The 14,717-nt window shown below is 50.2% G+C and overlaps 1 protein-coding gene across 3 annotated transcripts in view; it reads left to right on the top strand.

Annotated features, from left to right (window-relative positions):
- The first annotated feature begins 5,962 nt into the window (after positions 1-5,962).
- Positions 5,963-14,717, top strand: part of SYS1 (SYS1 golgi trafficking protein) — a 37,268-nt gene continuing 28,513 nt past the window's right edge. Inside the window, exons 1-4 of one of the 3 annotated variants that reach the window (XM_036825513.1) lie at positions 5,963-6,096; positions 6,314-6,555; positions 7,899-7,966; positions 9,120-10,354. In XM_036825513.1, the coding sequence (XP_036681408.1) occupies positions 6,394-6,555; positions 7,899-7,966; positions 9,120-9,360 (471 nt within the window). In that variant the 5' untranslated portion in view covers positions 5,963-6,096; positions 6,314-6,393 and the 3' untranslated portion in view covers positions 9,361-10,354. Of the gene's footprint in view, positions 6,097-6,292; positions 6,556-7,898; positions 7,967-9,119; positions 10,355-14,717 lie in introns of those variants that run through there. The other 2 variants (XM_036825514.1, XM_036825515.1) reach the window with 2 other exon arrangements.

Genomic DNA, 14,717 nt, shown 5'->3' with positions numbered 1-14,717 from the left:
CAATCAGAATCTGCTCTTCGCAAACAGCAAAAGCTATTGGTGCAACAGAAGGTAACAGGGCAGGGAGGTAAAGAACCTCGGTGGAAGCCTGGCTTGGCCATTTGATTTATCACATGGGCGATTTACATCCCATGTCTCGAGTCTGTTTTCTCCTTTAATAAACGAGAATCATTGTGTGATGACATAGGGACTGGTATAAATGCGCTGACACATCCTTGTCCTGGCTAACTCCACTCATCTTTCAGGGCTACTCCTTTCATAATACTTCCTCAAACAGACCTTCCCCTGAGGCCAAATTATGTTCCTGCCCAAATTCTTTTACATGGCTTCCTTTATCACATTCACTGCAATTTATCTTTATTCAATTATTTCTTGATTTTCCTGCTTTATTGTGTATCTCCCCCGCTAGATCAGAAGATCCCTGAAGGGAGGAACTACGTCTGTTTTGGATACCCATAGGCTAACACAGTGCTTGCTACATAGTAAGCACTCAATAAATATTTGTGGGGACTTCCCTGGCAGTCCAATAGTTAGGACTCCACGCTTCCACTGCAGGGGGCCTGGGTTTGATCCCTGGTCAGCAAACTAAGATCCCGCAAGCTGTGTGGCACGGCCCACCCCCCAATTTTTTTGTTATTAAAAGAATAATGAATAAATAAATATTTGTGAATGAGTGAATCTGCCCTCCTCTTCCCATCCCTCCCAGCTACCCCCACCCAGCCACCCCACTCACCTCCCAGGGGTGTTGTAAGTTGAAAATAAACTGTAAGCCATTAATTCCTGGTCAAGGGCGACGGTGTAACCTCCGTTCCTCCCCCTGTTCACTCAGATCCTGCCACACTGGCCTCCTTGCTCTCCCGTGAATATGCCAATCTCATTCCTGCCTGAGGGCTTTGCACTTGAGTTCCCTCTATCTGGAATATTCTCCCCAGATATCCAGTTGGCTTCATCCTTTGCTTTAGTCAGATCTCTGCTTAAATGCCACCTCTTCCGGGAAGGCTTTGCTGACTGCCATTTCTGAAGTGACAGCTCTCACCCTCCATCCTCTACTGCCCCTGTCCCCTGACCCCCATTTCTGTTCATAGTGTTTCTCACTGCTTGATGTTCAATTTTACATTGTTGGTTGACTTGTTTATTGTCTCTCTCCTCCATGAGAAAATAAATCCTAAGAGGGCAGAGATTTTCTCTTTATTCTTTTTTGGCTGTGCTGCACGGCTTGCGAGATCTTAGTTCCCCAACCAGGGATTGAACACACGCCCTCAGCAGGGAAATGGCAGAGTCCTAACTGCTGGACTGCCAGGGAATTCCCCCATTTTATTCATTTCTATCTGTATACTCAGACCGGTGCTTGGCACATAGTAAATGCTGAATGAATATTTATTAAATGAATGACTGAATGACTGACTGAATGAATGAAGACGAAAAGGAAAGTGAAGAAAACATCTTTTCTTCTTAAAATAAAGCCCTGAATCCTTCAAGGTCAGAGTAAGGAGCAATTTCTAGGGAGGGGCAGAGAGTATAGTACACAGTGGGGTCAGAAAACCTGAAGGGCTGGGGTAACTGTTTCAAAAAATCTCACTTCTCTCCAGAGTGTCTTTGGCCTGGGTAACCAATCCCTGGAAAAGAGTTCTTGATTCAAGAGAAACAACACCCTCTGCTCGGAGGCCCAGCCACCCACTGGAATGCTTGGCATCGTCCATCCTCCACAGAGAGGTGGTTTGTAGAAACCACTGACCACTGAGCACAGAACACAGAAAACCAGTTCCTCGACCCCCTCTGGTGTAAAGAAGTGGGAGGCTGGAGTGGAAAGATTAAAGCTCCAGAGGCTTCTTAACTCTGATCATTCCAACTGACAAGACCAACCACACCTCAGCTGTGTACTGAGCTGAGTCACTTCTTTCTCTGAGCCTCAGTTTCTTCATCTGTAAAATGGGGAAAATGTATATATACCCACCTCCCCAGGGCTGTTGGGATGATAAGATCATGTAGTTGAAAGCTCTATGTAAACTGTAAACTCCAGTGCACTTTCTACTGTGCGCTGGGAAGAGGTTTGTGTGGAGTCAGGCTGACCTGGGTTGGAGTTCAAGCTCTACCACTCACTGGCAGTGTGGTCTTGGGTAAACTGTCCTTTTCCTCAGCCTCAGGCTCTTCATCTGTTAAGTAGCACCATTCATTGTACCTACAATTCACAGGCTCGTTTTGGAAATTAAATAAAGATTAAATGGGGACTTCCCTGGCGGTCCAGTGGTTAAGACGCCGGCTCCCAATGCAGGGGCATGGGTTCCACCCCTGGTTGGGCTGCGCAGCGTGGCCAAAAAAAAAAAAAAAAGAAAAGATTCAGTGAGATAATATGTGTCTGGCACACAGTAGGTGCTCAACAAATATCCTTCCCTGGAAACAGAGGCACACGCAGCCCTTAAAACAGTGAAGGTAACAAAGGGTTCTCAGTCCAGAGGAAAAAACAAGCAGGCAATGAATGAACTCTCTCTGGTTTCCCTTCTAAGAGAGTGACTCACTGGCCAGAGCCCAGGATGATCACCAATGCAGAGGACAGGCAGCCAAACGCTAGCCTCCCACGTGGAGTTTCCAAAAAATGTAAGCACAGAGTTGCATAACCTGAGACACGTGTCTCCCTTAAGTGTTTTCCTGCAAACCTTCCCTGAAAAAGATCACGGAGCGGAGGCTGTAGGGCAGCCTTGGGGAGGAAGAAGGGAGAAAGGTGGGGGGGGTGGGTTGGAGAACTCAGGGGTGGGATGGGATTAGGAAGAGAAGGTACCACATTTACTGAGCTCCTATTACGTGCCAGGTAATAGGAGCTCACTGTGTCTGTTATCTACTTAGATCCTTGCCATAAATCTGAGAGAACAGCTATTACCACTCCCACATTCCAAGGAAAGAAATAATAACAGTAATTAATATTGCTAATGTTTACATAACGCTGACTACATATCCGGCAGTGGGACACTGCCCGACACACATTTGATTCTCAGGAAAGCCCAGGACATGGGTAATATTCTGACCCCATTTCATAGAGGAGGAGACTCAGAGAGATAAAGTAACTTCCCTAAGATCACCCAGTAAGACAGTAGTAGAGCCAGTGTTCAAAGACAAGAAGGGTTCCAAAGTCCATAGACCTCTAAGAGGGCATTTCCCAAGGGATTTACGGGGATGGATCTAGAAAGTGACCCCAGCAGGAGTTGTCTTTAAGTGCTCACAGTGGGAGCCCAGTGTGAGAGTGACGTCAATGACCAAGTGACCAGAGGCAGTCTCTTCCTCTGCGCCCAGAGGACAGTTTGTCCCAGCTTGTGGCTTTTTGTCATTCTGCCTCTGACCCAAAGTTTAAAATTTCATTCATAAGTTTGAAAACTACAAACTTGGCAGCGTGGGAAAGGCCCTTGGAGATCAGCTATTTTAGTCCAACCCACTCATATTACAGACAGGGGAAGAAAACCCTGAGGCCCAAAGAGAGCCGTGGACATGGCAAGGTCACAGCGCAATTTTCTGTTAGCAGGAGAGTTAGTTTGAGGTCAATTACAGATCATCTTGTTCTGTAATTATCAAATGCGGATGTACCTCTGAATCACTTGGGGAGCTCTTTACAGATTTCTGTACTCTGCTTCTGGAGATTCAGACTTCGGTTTGCAGCAAGACTTGGGAATCTGACTGTATATGTTCCTCAGGTGACTCAGATGGCTCAGGGCCATGGACTGCATTTGGAAGTTGGAGTCCAACGAACCTCTTTGATTTTATAGTTTGGGATACTAAGATCCAGCGTGGGACTTGCCCAAGGTCACATGGTAAATCGGCGGGGCCCTAGCACAGGCTTTGTGGTCTGAACCCAAAGCTCATTTTCCTTTTCCAGGCCACCTGTAGTCAAATTCTCAAAATGGGTCACGAAGACTGGCCAAGAGTATTACCGTGGTTTTCCCCAGCTTAGTTTCCTTCTCGTAGCCAAATTAAGACTTGGGACACTGCCCATTTCCGGGGCTTGGAAAGGTAGGAATTCAAGAGCTGAAATTCTACAGGGAAAAGGAAACTGCTGTCTGGCAGGCCCTTGGGGTTTCCCAAAGGCGAGCTCCAGGATCCAGGGATGACTCAGACACCAGCTATCCACCAGCCCCAACGCCTCAGGGCTACCTGCATTTTCCATTTCAGGAGAAAGAGGAGGGAACGCCTTCCTTCTGTGGGAGGAGAAGGGGTGGAGAAGGCCCAGATGTGACTTGAGGGGGCCCAACTCAGGAAGAGACACACCATCTAGCACCTGGAAGAAAGAGGAAGCTGCCTGCCGAAACTAAGTTGAACCTCTCAAGCACTGTTCCTGAGCCTCTCTTCCAACCTCTCCTTAATCCCTCACCTGAACCACTTAAGCCTAGGGATTCACTGCTCCTTTCCCCCTTCCCACTATCCCACACATATTTCACTTCTTCCTTTCTTTCTTTTTTCTTTTTTAGAATTCTGGAATGGTATCTTGGTGTTTGGAGTCAGGTGTCCTGGGTTTGAATCCCAGCTCAGCTTCCTATGAGCTCTCTGACCTAGGTAGAGTCAGGCCCCACTCTCAGAGCCTCAGTTTCCTCACCTTTAAAGTGGGGGATAATATCTGCCTTCTCTGATGATGATGATGATGATGATGATTTTGGCCATTGTGGGATCTTAGTTCCCCGACCAGGGATCGAACCCAGGCCCTCGGCAGTGAAAGTGCAGAGTCCTAACCATTGGACTGCCAGGGAGCTCCCATACCTTCTCTGATTATGAAGATGAAACAAGATCACATAGATACTTAATAAACAGAAGATGTTTTCTCAGAAGCACTAGATCATGTGAGTCATTAATACACCAGAGAGATTTGGTGAGCTGAAATGAGGTGCCTAAAAGAACAGTTGAACTGGAAATCACCTCAGAAATCTTGTCTAATTCCTCATTTCATAAACAGGGAAGCTGAGGTTTAAAGAAGAAAGTGGCTTGCTAATCACACAGCTAGTAGAGCAGGCTAGAAAACCTGGACTCTTTTCCTGGAACCAGTTACTTCCCTTCTTTCCATTCCGGAGAAGGGGAACCTAGGATCAAGGAAATCGATGGGTTTTGGTCTGCTGAGGCAGGAGTGAAATGACTCATCAATTTGCTGTGGCCCTTTCTCTATTCTTGACTCATTCAGCAAATATTTACTGACTGTCCACACTATTTGGACTCAGAAGAGAAGGCAGAGAGAAACAGGTATGGCGGCAGGCAGCGTTGGGATCTGCTTCCAGGTATGACTTCAGAACCTGGGCTTTTCCCCCCCATTTTAAATACGTATAGATATATAAATATAAATGGATATCCACATGATAAAACACCCACTATTCTGCCTTCTAATACAGTTAGGTTGTGTCTGAGGGCAGGGGCTGTCTCATTCGAACGTGTGCAAATTTTCCTGGCACTCAGTAGGGCACGAAATCAGTGCTGTGGTACTGGAAACACCTGAACTCTAATTCTGACTGCCACTAATTCTATGTCTTCGAGACAGTATATTCCTTTCCTTCTCTGACCCTTAGTTTTACCATCTGTAACCCGGAAACAGTGGCAAAATCATGTGTGGAATTGCTGGCAAGTTCATTTCAAGTTATCCCAGGATTTAACTAGGAGAAAGAAAACGTTGGGAATCTAGGCTGAAAACAGAGTCGACATTATCACCTCGTTAATTCCCAAACATCTTTCCCTCGCCCATGACCAGTCCTCTACCTTCTACCCTAGCCGTCCTCCTTTTCTTGAAGATTTCCCTCTAGAGGGCACGCAAGCTCTACCGTTCTGGTGCCCCACTTCCGTTCGCCTTCATTATTTCTTGTGCGCATGTGCACACTTCGCTTCCGTGCTTCCCTAACCTCATTTAGGTGGCTCAGCCGAAGACCGCACCCGCTACGCCTGCGCAATATCAGCCCCGCCCCTCCACCGCTGTCCCCGGAAACGCTTCCTTCCTACGCAGCCGCTACAGTCGCAGCAGCAGCTGGAGCTTTGCCTCTCTAGGCCGGTAGGGCCTCTCCTCCATGGTCCTGCCTGTCAGCACCGTTTCGGGGGCCAGTCGGTGAGGCTGGAAGCTTCGATCCTCGAGTCCGTCACCCGGTGAGTGAACCCCACAGGAGCTCGAGTACGAGCGGGGCCCGAGCAGCTGCTGGAACGGGCAGGATTTCCCCTCACTCCGGGAATGGGTCTGTCCGCCCCGGCCTCCCCCCCACTCCCGGAATGGGCTCGCCCCCTCGGTCCCAGTCCCTCCTCCCGGACGGGGCGACGTTGCCATGGTGACGGCCGGCGGGCTGAGGCCCGGCGTGTGTCCTCTCAGGTGCCGGGGCGGCCCGGGGCCCATGGCGCGGCGGTGGCGCTGACCCAGGCCCGGGCGGCGGCCGGGCCCCGCGGGCCGGCATGGCGGGCCAGTTCCGCAGCTACGTGTGGGACCCGTTGCTGATCCTGTCGCAGATCGTCCTCATGCAGACCGTGTATTACGGCTCGCTGGGCCTGTGGCTGGCGCTGGTGGACGGGCTGGTGCGCAGCAGCCCCTCGCTGGACCAGATGTTCGACGCCGAGGTATGGTCCCCGGGCCGGCGCGGGCGGCGTCTCGGCCTCACCGGGGGGTCTGACACTACTGGGCTCTAGACCTGGCTGGGCCACCTTCTCGCTTTGTGGCCCTGGGAAAGGGATATCACCTTTCTGAGCCTCGGCTGCCCTATCCATAAAATGGAATGACAGGGAGGCAGATTAGTACAAAGGAAGGGGCCTGCGTTCCAGGCAACCTGATACATCTCCTTTCTGACACTGAAAAAGTGACTTCACTTTTCTGAGCCCCAGATTCTCGGGTGCCAAATTGGGGACGGTGGGATGGATAAAAGAGCATTCACGGGGTATAATGGGAACTTCCTGGACTTTGGAGTCAGGCCTCTAAGTTCCATGTACTAGTTGTGTGACCTGGGGCGAGTGTTGTCATCTCTCTGAACCTCAAGTTTTCCTGTCTGCAAAATCATGAGACCGCTGGCATAGAGGTCGTGGACTGCAGTACAAAGAGCCTGGCTTTGGATTCAGAAATGCTTAGTGTCCAATGTAGTCTGAAACATACCAGCTGTGGGATTTTGGGCAAGTTGCTTTATCTTTCTGAGCCTGTTTCCTCTTCTGGAATAGAGTAATCCTCAGCAAAATGTTATGAGGGCCAGAGGGGCCTAGGAGTAAGAAAGTGCCTTATAAAGTGTAATGGGAGGGTGGAGAGGTGTTTTGCTTCAGAGAGGCAGCTGTGGTATATGGTAATAAGCACAGTTCTTGGAGCCAGGAGATCTGGGATGGAATCTTTCCTCCTACTGCTTATTCTTTATGTAGCCCTTGGGCAAGTTATTATCCAAAAAGAGGTAATAATAAGCAAGTTATTATGCAAACAGAGGTAACAACAACAACAATAACAACTTTATGAGGTTGTTGTGAGGATAATATGAGATAATGAATGTCAAGGCCTTTGAAAGCTGAAAGTGTGCAGATGTTTGGTATTGGATAGTACCGTATGGACAGTGGTGGAGGTCGCTCACCCACCAGGTGCCTAGTAGTACCTTCTTAGGAGCCTTGCTGAACCCCGTTCTAACTCTTTTGCTGTTTATTTACCCTGTCACTTTGGGCAAGTGACTTAACTTCTTTGAATTTTTATTCCTCCTTTGTAAAATGAGGATAATGATCCCTTCCCGGCTGCTGTGAGGGGTCAGATGAGATACAGTGGTGGATGTCTGTAAAAGCAGCTTGGTGGAAATAGGCTGCCATACAGATGAAGAGGCCTATTGGCTTCTGTGGTCCTGGAATGATGTTTGTTCCTGAGGGGGGCTGCTGGGGTCCTGGAGCCTGGGGCTCTGCCAGGTCACTTCTCCAGCATATTTCCATTTGTGATTCCCCCTCAGATCCTGGGCTTTTCCACCCCTCCAGGCCGGCTCTCCACGATGTCCTTCGTCCTCAACGCCCTCACCTGGTGAGTATCACCAGTTTTGCTATCCAGCTTTTGGGGTCTTTGCACTGGAACTAACTTACTAAATTTGGACATGAAACAGGCTGGCACTTGTTCCTGGGCAGTGGTGGATTAAAATGGGTGGCAGAGGCCAATTCTGGGACTGGCTCCACTATAGGGTTTCTTTGATCGCTGTTTTGACTTAGCTGGAAAGCTCTTATGTCTCTCTGTGCATGCTGCCTTGGGACAGCTTTCATCTCAGATCACTTCCCTGATGTGGAATCAGATGAGGAAAGGATTGGACTGGGAGTCAGTCTATTCTTGGCCCATGTGCCATTGGCCAAGTTCCTTCCCTTCTCTCTAGGCCTTGGGTCCTCATCTGTACCCTGAGGGCTTTGACTGAGAGGTGGTTTAGGGAAGTGATTAAGAGCTTAGGCTCTGGAAGCCGACTCACTTGGCTTTGACTCTCAGCTTTACCACTAGTCTAGTGACTGTGGACAGGTTAATCTGTCTAAGCCCCAGTTTCCTCATCAGTAAAATCAGGCTAATAATATTACCCACCTCATAGTGGTAAGGGTTACATGAGTTAATTCACAGGACGTACTTAGAACGATGCCTTTCACGTTACTCTTCTTGACCTTACACTGGAGGTTGAAAACTGGTGGGGTGACTTTGACCTGAATTTGGCTCCCAGATATGTTCTTTTTGGCTTACACACTTGTCAACCCATGCAGGGTGTTTAAGACTTTTTTCACTTAGTTGAAAATCAGGATATTTTACGTTAAAAATACAGATTTCTGTCTTCTCTTAAAAAATGGGATGATCGATTGATTCCAGGCCAACATTCTAGCATGGTGACTTGCCTAGCTGCAGGCCCCACTTTAGATGAAACATGTATGCTTCATGCTGCCACAATCCCCACCAATCTCTAGGATCCCTTTGAGTGGCAGCTGCATTGATCATCAAGCTCGTACTTTTTCCTTCTCCCCAGCCTGATCCACTCTCAGCATCACCTGCCAGGTTCCTCTGGGCATCTGATAATGTAACCCCTGCCTCCCACTTCTCTCGCTTGCTTCTGACCACTATGCTGTCATCCTGATTGTCCCTGCTCCCCCAAATAACCTAATCTAAGGCCAGGACAACCCAGTGACAACTCACTGCTGTCCTCTCCCCACAGTGCCCTGGGCTTGCTGTACTTCATCCGGCGAGGGAAGCAGTGTCTGGATTTCACTGTCACTGTCCATTTCTTTCACCTCCTGGGCTGCTGGTTCTACAGCTCCCGTTTCCCCTCGGCGCTGACCTGGTGGCTGGTCCAGGCCGTGTGCATTGCACTCATGGCTGTCATCGGGGAGTACCTGTGCATGCGGTCGGAGCTCAAGGAGATCCCCCTCAACTCAGCCCCGAAGTCCAGTGTCTAGAGTCGGGTCCTTTGGACACCCAGCTGGGCACTTGACACCTTGGGCTGCTCCAACTGTCCAGATGAGGTCCAGCCCAGGCCTGAGAGGAACCCGGGAAATGTGAAGTCTCTGTTGGTGTGGGAGAGAGAGTGAGGCCCCGTCAAGAAGGCAGGTAGCAGGCAGGATCACAGCTGCAAGAGCGGCCTCTGTCCACTGAAGCCTTGGTATCTGGGAGGTCGGCAAGGGGGACCTCTTTCAGGGTAATAACAGAATCAGAACCATGTCACTCTTGAGCCACCATACCTGTCACCAGCCTGTTATTTTAAAAAGGAAAAAATAATAATAATCAAGGATATCTGATCACAGTGAACGACTCTTCTAGCCATCTGTCTTACCTCCCTGGGACAGCTGTTAGCTTTGCCATGCTGCTGAACTGCAGCTATTCTGTTTGGAGCAACACTTGGTTTCTGGATCCAGAGCCACAGAAAGAGATGTAGGCGCAAAGTAGCAGGCTGCTGTCAGGGAGAGGACGGCAGGTGGAGGCATCAAGCAGAAAGAAAACGCACAACCTGTGTCCTGCAACACACATGTGTGTGTACGCCAATGAACCCGTGACTGACTTTCTTCCGGTTCTCTCTACTGGGTCTCCACCCTGCTGCCAGCTTTCAACATAGCAGGCCGTAGGACCCAGAGAAGGATCTTAGCGTCACTCCCCATCTAACCCTCGAACTAGAGTCACTGCCTGTTCTCTAGGAATGACCGGGCATCCCAGCTCCCACTGGACCTCCGTTCTGGCAATAGTTCCCTTTTCCTGCCTTGTTTGGAATTACACAGTGGGAAGGGTACAGTGGGCGCCCAGACACAGGAAGCCCAGCCTTCCAGCTTGAGGTGCGCTTGATAGTGCCGAGGGAGATAGGAATCTGCTACTAAGATTTTTCTTTGGGGTGGAGTGTCCTCTGTGAGGGGCTTACAGCTGCCCTTCCTGTGTACATAAATACAGTATTTTCCACGGTTCTGCCTGTGCTTATTTTGTAATGCTGTGCTCGGGACTGGGAGAGATCAGCATAGCCAAACATTCTTTATAGCCAGGAGCTATAAAGAATGATTAGGCCACCTTCTTTTTTTCCTGAACCCGAGTATTCCTCCAACTGGTTAAAACACTTAAGTGCCGGGGACACCTGTGTCCCACCCCCGCCTGCGGCCTTCTCCGCCACGCCTTGGGTGAACTGCCATGACTCTCAGGGTACCTTTCCCATTTGCCAGGGACTTCTGAACGTGCCCAGTGGAATGCACTGGTCTAGACCCATTTCTGCCTGGAAACCATTGCTGCTCCCCTTTGGGTCCTCCAGAGCCTGCCTGAGAAAGCTGGCAGTGTTCAGCTTTCAGTGTTAGGGCTACACACTTGGGAACTTCTGCCATCTCCCCAGGAAGCCTTTCTAGCCTCCTGGCTCCCAGCCCTGCAGAATAGGAAGTTGAGGCCGACAGGATGAAGGTTTAAGAGTGAACGTGCCTGGGCAGAGGCTGGGAAAATGCTCGGGTGAGGCACCTCAGTAACTCAGGGCACTCTAGCCAAGCTTGGAGGAAGGTTGTTAATGGGATTCTAATCCTGGCTGTGGGGTCCAGGAGGTATGACCAGCTGAAACGGCTTCCCCTGGGTGGATGGATTTCCCCCCAGACACCCCAGACTCTAAAGGCAGGTGACTAACTTTATTTTGAGGAAAGCCTCAGAGCGCTCACATCATGTGGCCGCAGCCTCCTGTGGCCAGCTCTGGCGGTGGTAGCTCCAGCTGTGTTGGCACACCTCTTTGGGAGTTTCCCACAAAGGCTGGTGCCGTCCTTCTGCACATCTTCGATGACAGATCTCTGCCCCTTGAGTGTCAGTTGGATTTATGAAAACTGCCAAAGGTCAGGGGAGCCAAGGTGGGGTTTTTTTGTTTTTTAATAATATCATGACTAAGCTGAATGACAGTTGGGGGTCAAAAATATGTGAGTTTCCTGAGATTTTTATGAATTCTAAAGTGACAAAGCAGTGTCTGGAGGCAAGTTCCAGAGAGGACTGGGCAACGGAAGTAATAAATAACATCCACTGAGTGCTTCATAAAGAGATGTCCAGCAGTAGACTAAGTGCTCTACATCTCCTTGCTCACTTAATCTTCACAACAACCCTCTGAAGTAGGAAATAGCATCATCTGTATCTTACAGATGAGGAAACTGTAAGGAACTTGCCCAAGGTTACACGTTAGGAGCTGGCAGGCAGAGCCAGGATTTGGGTTCCGGTAGTGACATTAATAAACTAATTCTGAAGACATTAATAGTTAAAGATGTTTAAGTTCTTATTGGTTAAACAATCTGCACCTTATAATCATACTTTCTTATCCTACTGTATTGTTTTAAATACTAAGGATGTAAAAAGCTTTATAAATATTACTTGCTTTCCAAGAAAAACTGATAGGCAGCACATTAAATATGGCCACAGATTTCCAAGTGAACATAGGAATGTTGGAAATATTTTTATTTCCAAAGGATAAAGGAAAGTACCTAGATCAGAAAATTACCTCCACCCTACCACTGAGTTGGTATAGCTCTTGACTTTCTAGGGGTCTGACGTCTAGACCCCCTCCGCCCCCCGCCCCATCCCGTCCACTACCTGAACTCGGGCCATTTGGAGAGACAAGTGGAGACTAGTGCATAGCCGGTGCTCAGAATGGTTTATAACCCGCAAGATGGACGGGAAAGGAGAAAGGGATATCTAGCTCAGAGGGTGCCTCTAACCCCTAGTTCTAGGCAGGCCTGTCCAGATCAGAGCCAAATGGGGGCCAGAATGGCAGCCAGCAGGCACCAGTGAGGCGGGAAGCTCCAGGTCCCCGTGAGTCTTATGTGAGGCACGGCTCAAACAGGTTAGGTTCCCCTGGAAGCAGAGCCTTAGACTCTCTTCAGCAACTCCCAGATCAGGGTAGCTTCCTTTTCGCAGTCCCTGGGGGCAGTCAGCCTGTAGCCCAGGGACTGGGGGAGGAGAGGCCAGTTCCGGGCACAAGAGAGGTTCTTTGTGGACAGGGAATTAAAAGCTACTGCGTGCTTGAGGTTTTCTGTAGGAAAGCAGCAAAGGATGGTGGAACAACATTGAAACAAGGGGAGTAGAGGGAGCTGAGAGTTTTAATCCCTGACCTGCCTACCTGGCCAAGCCAGGGAGAGTTCTAGGGGCCCAATGTTAGAAGGCTTTAGAGAGCTGCAATGGAGTGCAAGGTTAAGTCCTGGAGTCCCATTACCAGCTGTGAGACCTTGGATAAGCTACTTAACCTTCCCTGGGTTGAACTCCCCTGAGTTTTTGTGAGGATTCAGTGAGATGTCATAATGTAAAGCACTTAGTGCTGTGCCTGACGTATAAGAAAGTGATCCATGAATCTAAGCAGTTAGAATTATGGGACCACCGCCCCCTTCCCGTTTTACAGAGGAGATATCTTTCTTCAAAGCCTCAGCTGTTAGATGGGGGACAGGCTTGCCCATGACCTAGGTACACCCACCAAGTATTGAGCTCCTATGTGCCATGCACTGTAAAGTGATTTATGTTTCTAACTTAATCCAATGAGATAGGCACCACCGTTTTCCCCATTTTGCAGACAATGAAACTGAGGCTTAGGAGTAAACAGCTTTCCCCAGCATCAAACAGCTCATAAGAAGCTAGGCCTGTCTGCCTCAGCCACCTCATCCCCATTCATATTCCAATCATGTTTAAGTAGTACATGGCCCAGATTGGGAGAGAGACAGTCTCCGGGATCCAGATGCTATTTTGTGAATGTGAACATAAGATTGGCTTTTTAAACAAGCAGCTAGTTCCCTAAAGGTGGGCAATTAGGCAGCTGCTCTTAAGTGAGAAACAGGGCAAGTACTGGCTTTATTACAGCAAGGAGCCCTGGAAAAAAGGCCGAACGTTCAACGTCCCACAAACTGGTTTCAACTACATCAAGCCTGATTTGCCCAAAGCCCTCTGGAATGGCTATTAGTATCCCTCTTTTAATAAACAGATGGAATAGGCTCCGAGAGGTCATGTGCCTTGTTAAAATTCAAACATTAAAGATTTTCCCCCAGTTAACTGTTAGGGAGCCGTTTCTCCTGCGGTCTCTTATCCCTGAGATGATGGGTTGCAGCATCCTGCCCAAATCAGGATCTGACTGAGCCCTGAAGAGGGGCCTCAGGTTGAAGTGGTTAAACACTGGGAGAATGGTAGTGGGGAGACCCTAGTTCTGGGATTATGGGAGGCAGGTTGCCTGAGCCCAAATGCCAGCAGGTTGAAGGGATAAGGCTGGAAGGATTGCACTGCTGGGAGTCATTCACACGCATGAGGCCTGCATCCTTGCTTCCCCAGCGGCACCCCAGCCACGCTGGGTCCCAGCCTAGGCACACAGGCTTCTGTCTGCTCACTTGATGGCATTGCCCGTGGGCAGCTGGGGCCCAGCTCTGGCTCCCAATTGGGCAAAGCAGGAGTTGCCAATCTCGCCTAGGCTCAGGCCATTCGGGCCCCCATTTGGGGCTCCCCGGGGAAGGTTCCCATGAAGACTAGTGCATGCCCCGCCCCCCCCCCCCCCCCCCCGCCACACACACACAGGGTTTGGTTTTTTGTTTGGGAGCGCGCTGCCCTAATCGCCCGCTGATAGAGCACGCTGGACAGAAGTTTACTTGAAGGTTGATGGAACGGAAGGTGCTTGGGAGGAAAGATCGAATAGAAGGTTGATGTGATTGATGATGCCCAGCAAGGGAACCGAAATGGAGACTACCCAGGAAATGGGCTGGATTGCAAGCTTAGCGGGAAGACAGCTTGAAGTGAAGGTTACGGGAGTGGAGTTTGCGCGGAGGGGCTGGGCAGGATGCTCCGGACGGGAGCGCCGCGCCTGAGTGGCCGCAGGTAGGGAGCGCGCTGCGGGGGCGTTAGGTCGCCATTCCGGGGCTGAGCAGTGCGGTGCAGAGCGGTCCAGCGCCAGGCCCCGCTCAGGCTGTTCTCGCGGCCCGGTTTCCGCTGGCGGCCGCCTGGCGGATGCTCAGTCACGGTGCTGAGCCCCAGTGGAGAGGAGGGGTGCGAGCCGGCCGGTTTCGCGGGAGCCTTTCTCATCCTTCTCTCTCCCTCCCAATCTGAGGATCTCCATCATTGCCCTGGCTCCCTGGGAGCGAGGGTGGAGGGTTCTGCGCCCCCCGATGGCTCTGCTGCTCTCCCGAGGGCGCCCGCTGCACACAGCCTGTCTCCAGGGGAATACGGAGGATCAGGATCATAGTGTTCGTCCAGAGAAAGCCTGGGCCCCCTCTGTTTTCCTCTCCCCAACTGCATATTCAGGGCCCTGTGGCTCCTACCGACAGAGGGTGACCCCGACCGGACTTAGGGTTGGAGG

Source organism: Balaenoptera musculus, chromosome 15, assembly GCF_009873245.2.
Source record: "Balaenoptera musculus isolate JJ_BM4_2016_0621 chromosome 15, mBalMus1.pri.v3, whole genome shotgun sequence".
In the NCBI taxonomy this organism is placed as follows: domain Eukaryota; kingdom Metazoa; phylum Chordata; class Mammalia; order Artiodactyla; family Balaenopteridae; genus Balaenoptera; species Balaenoptera musculus.
This window is presented reverse-complemented; position numbering and strand designations above follow the sequence as displayed.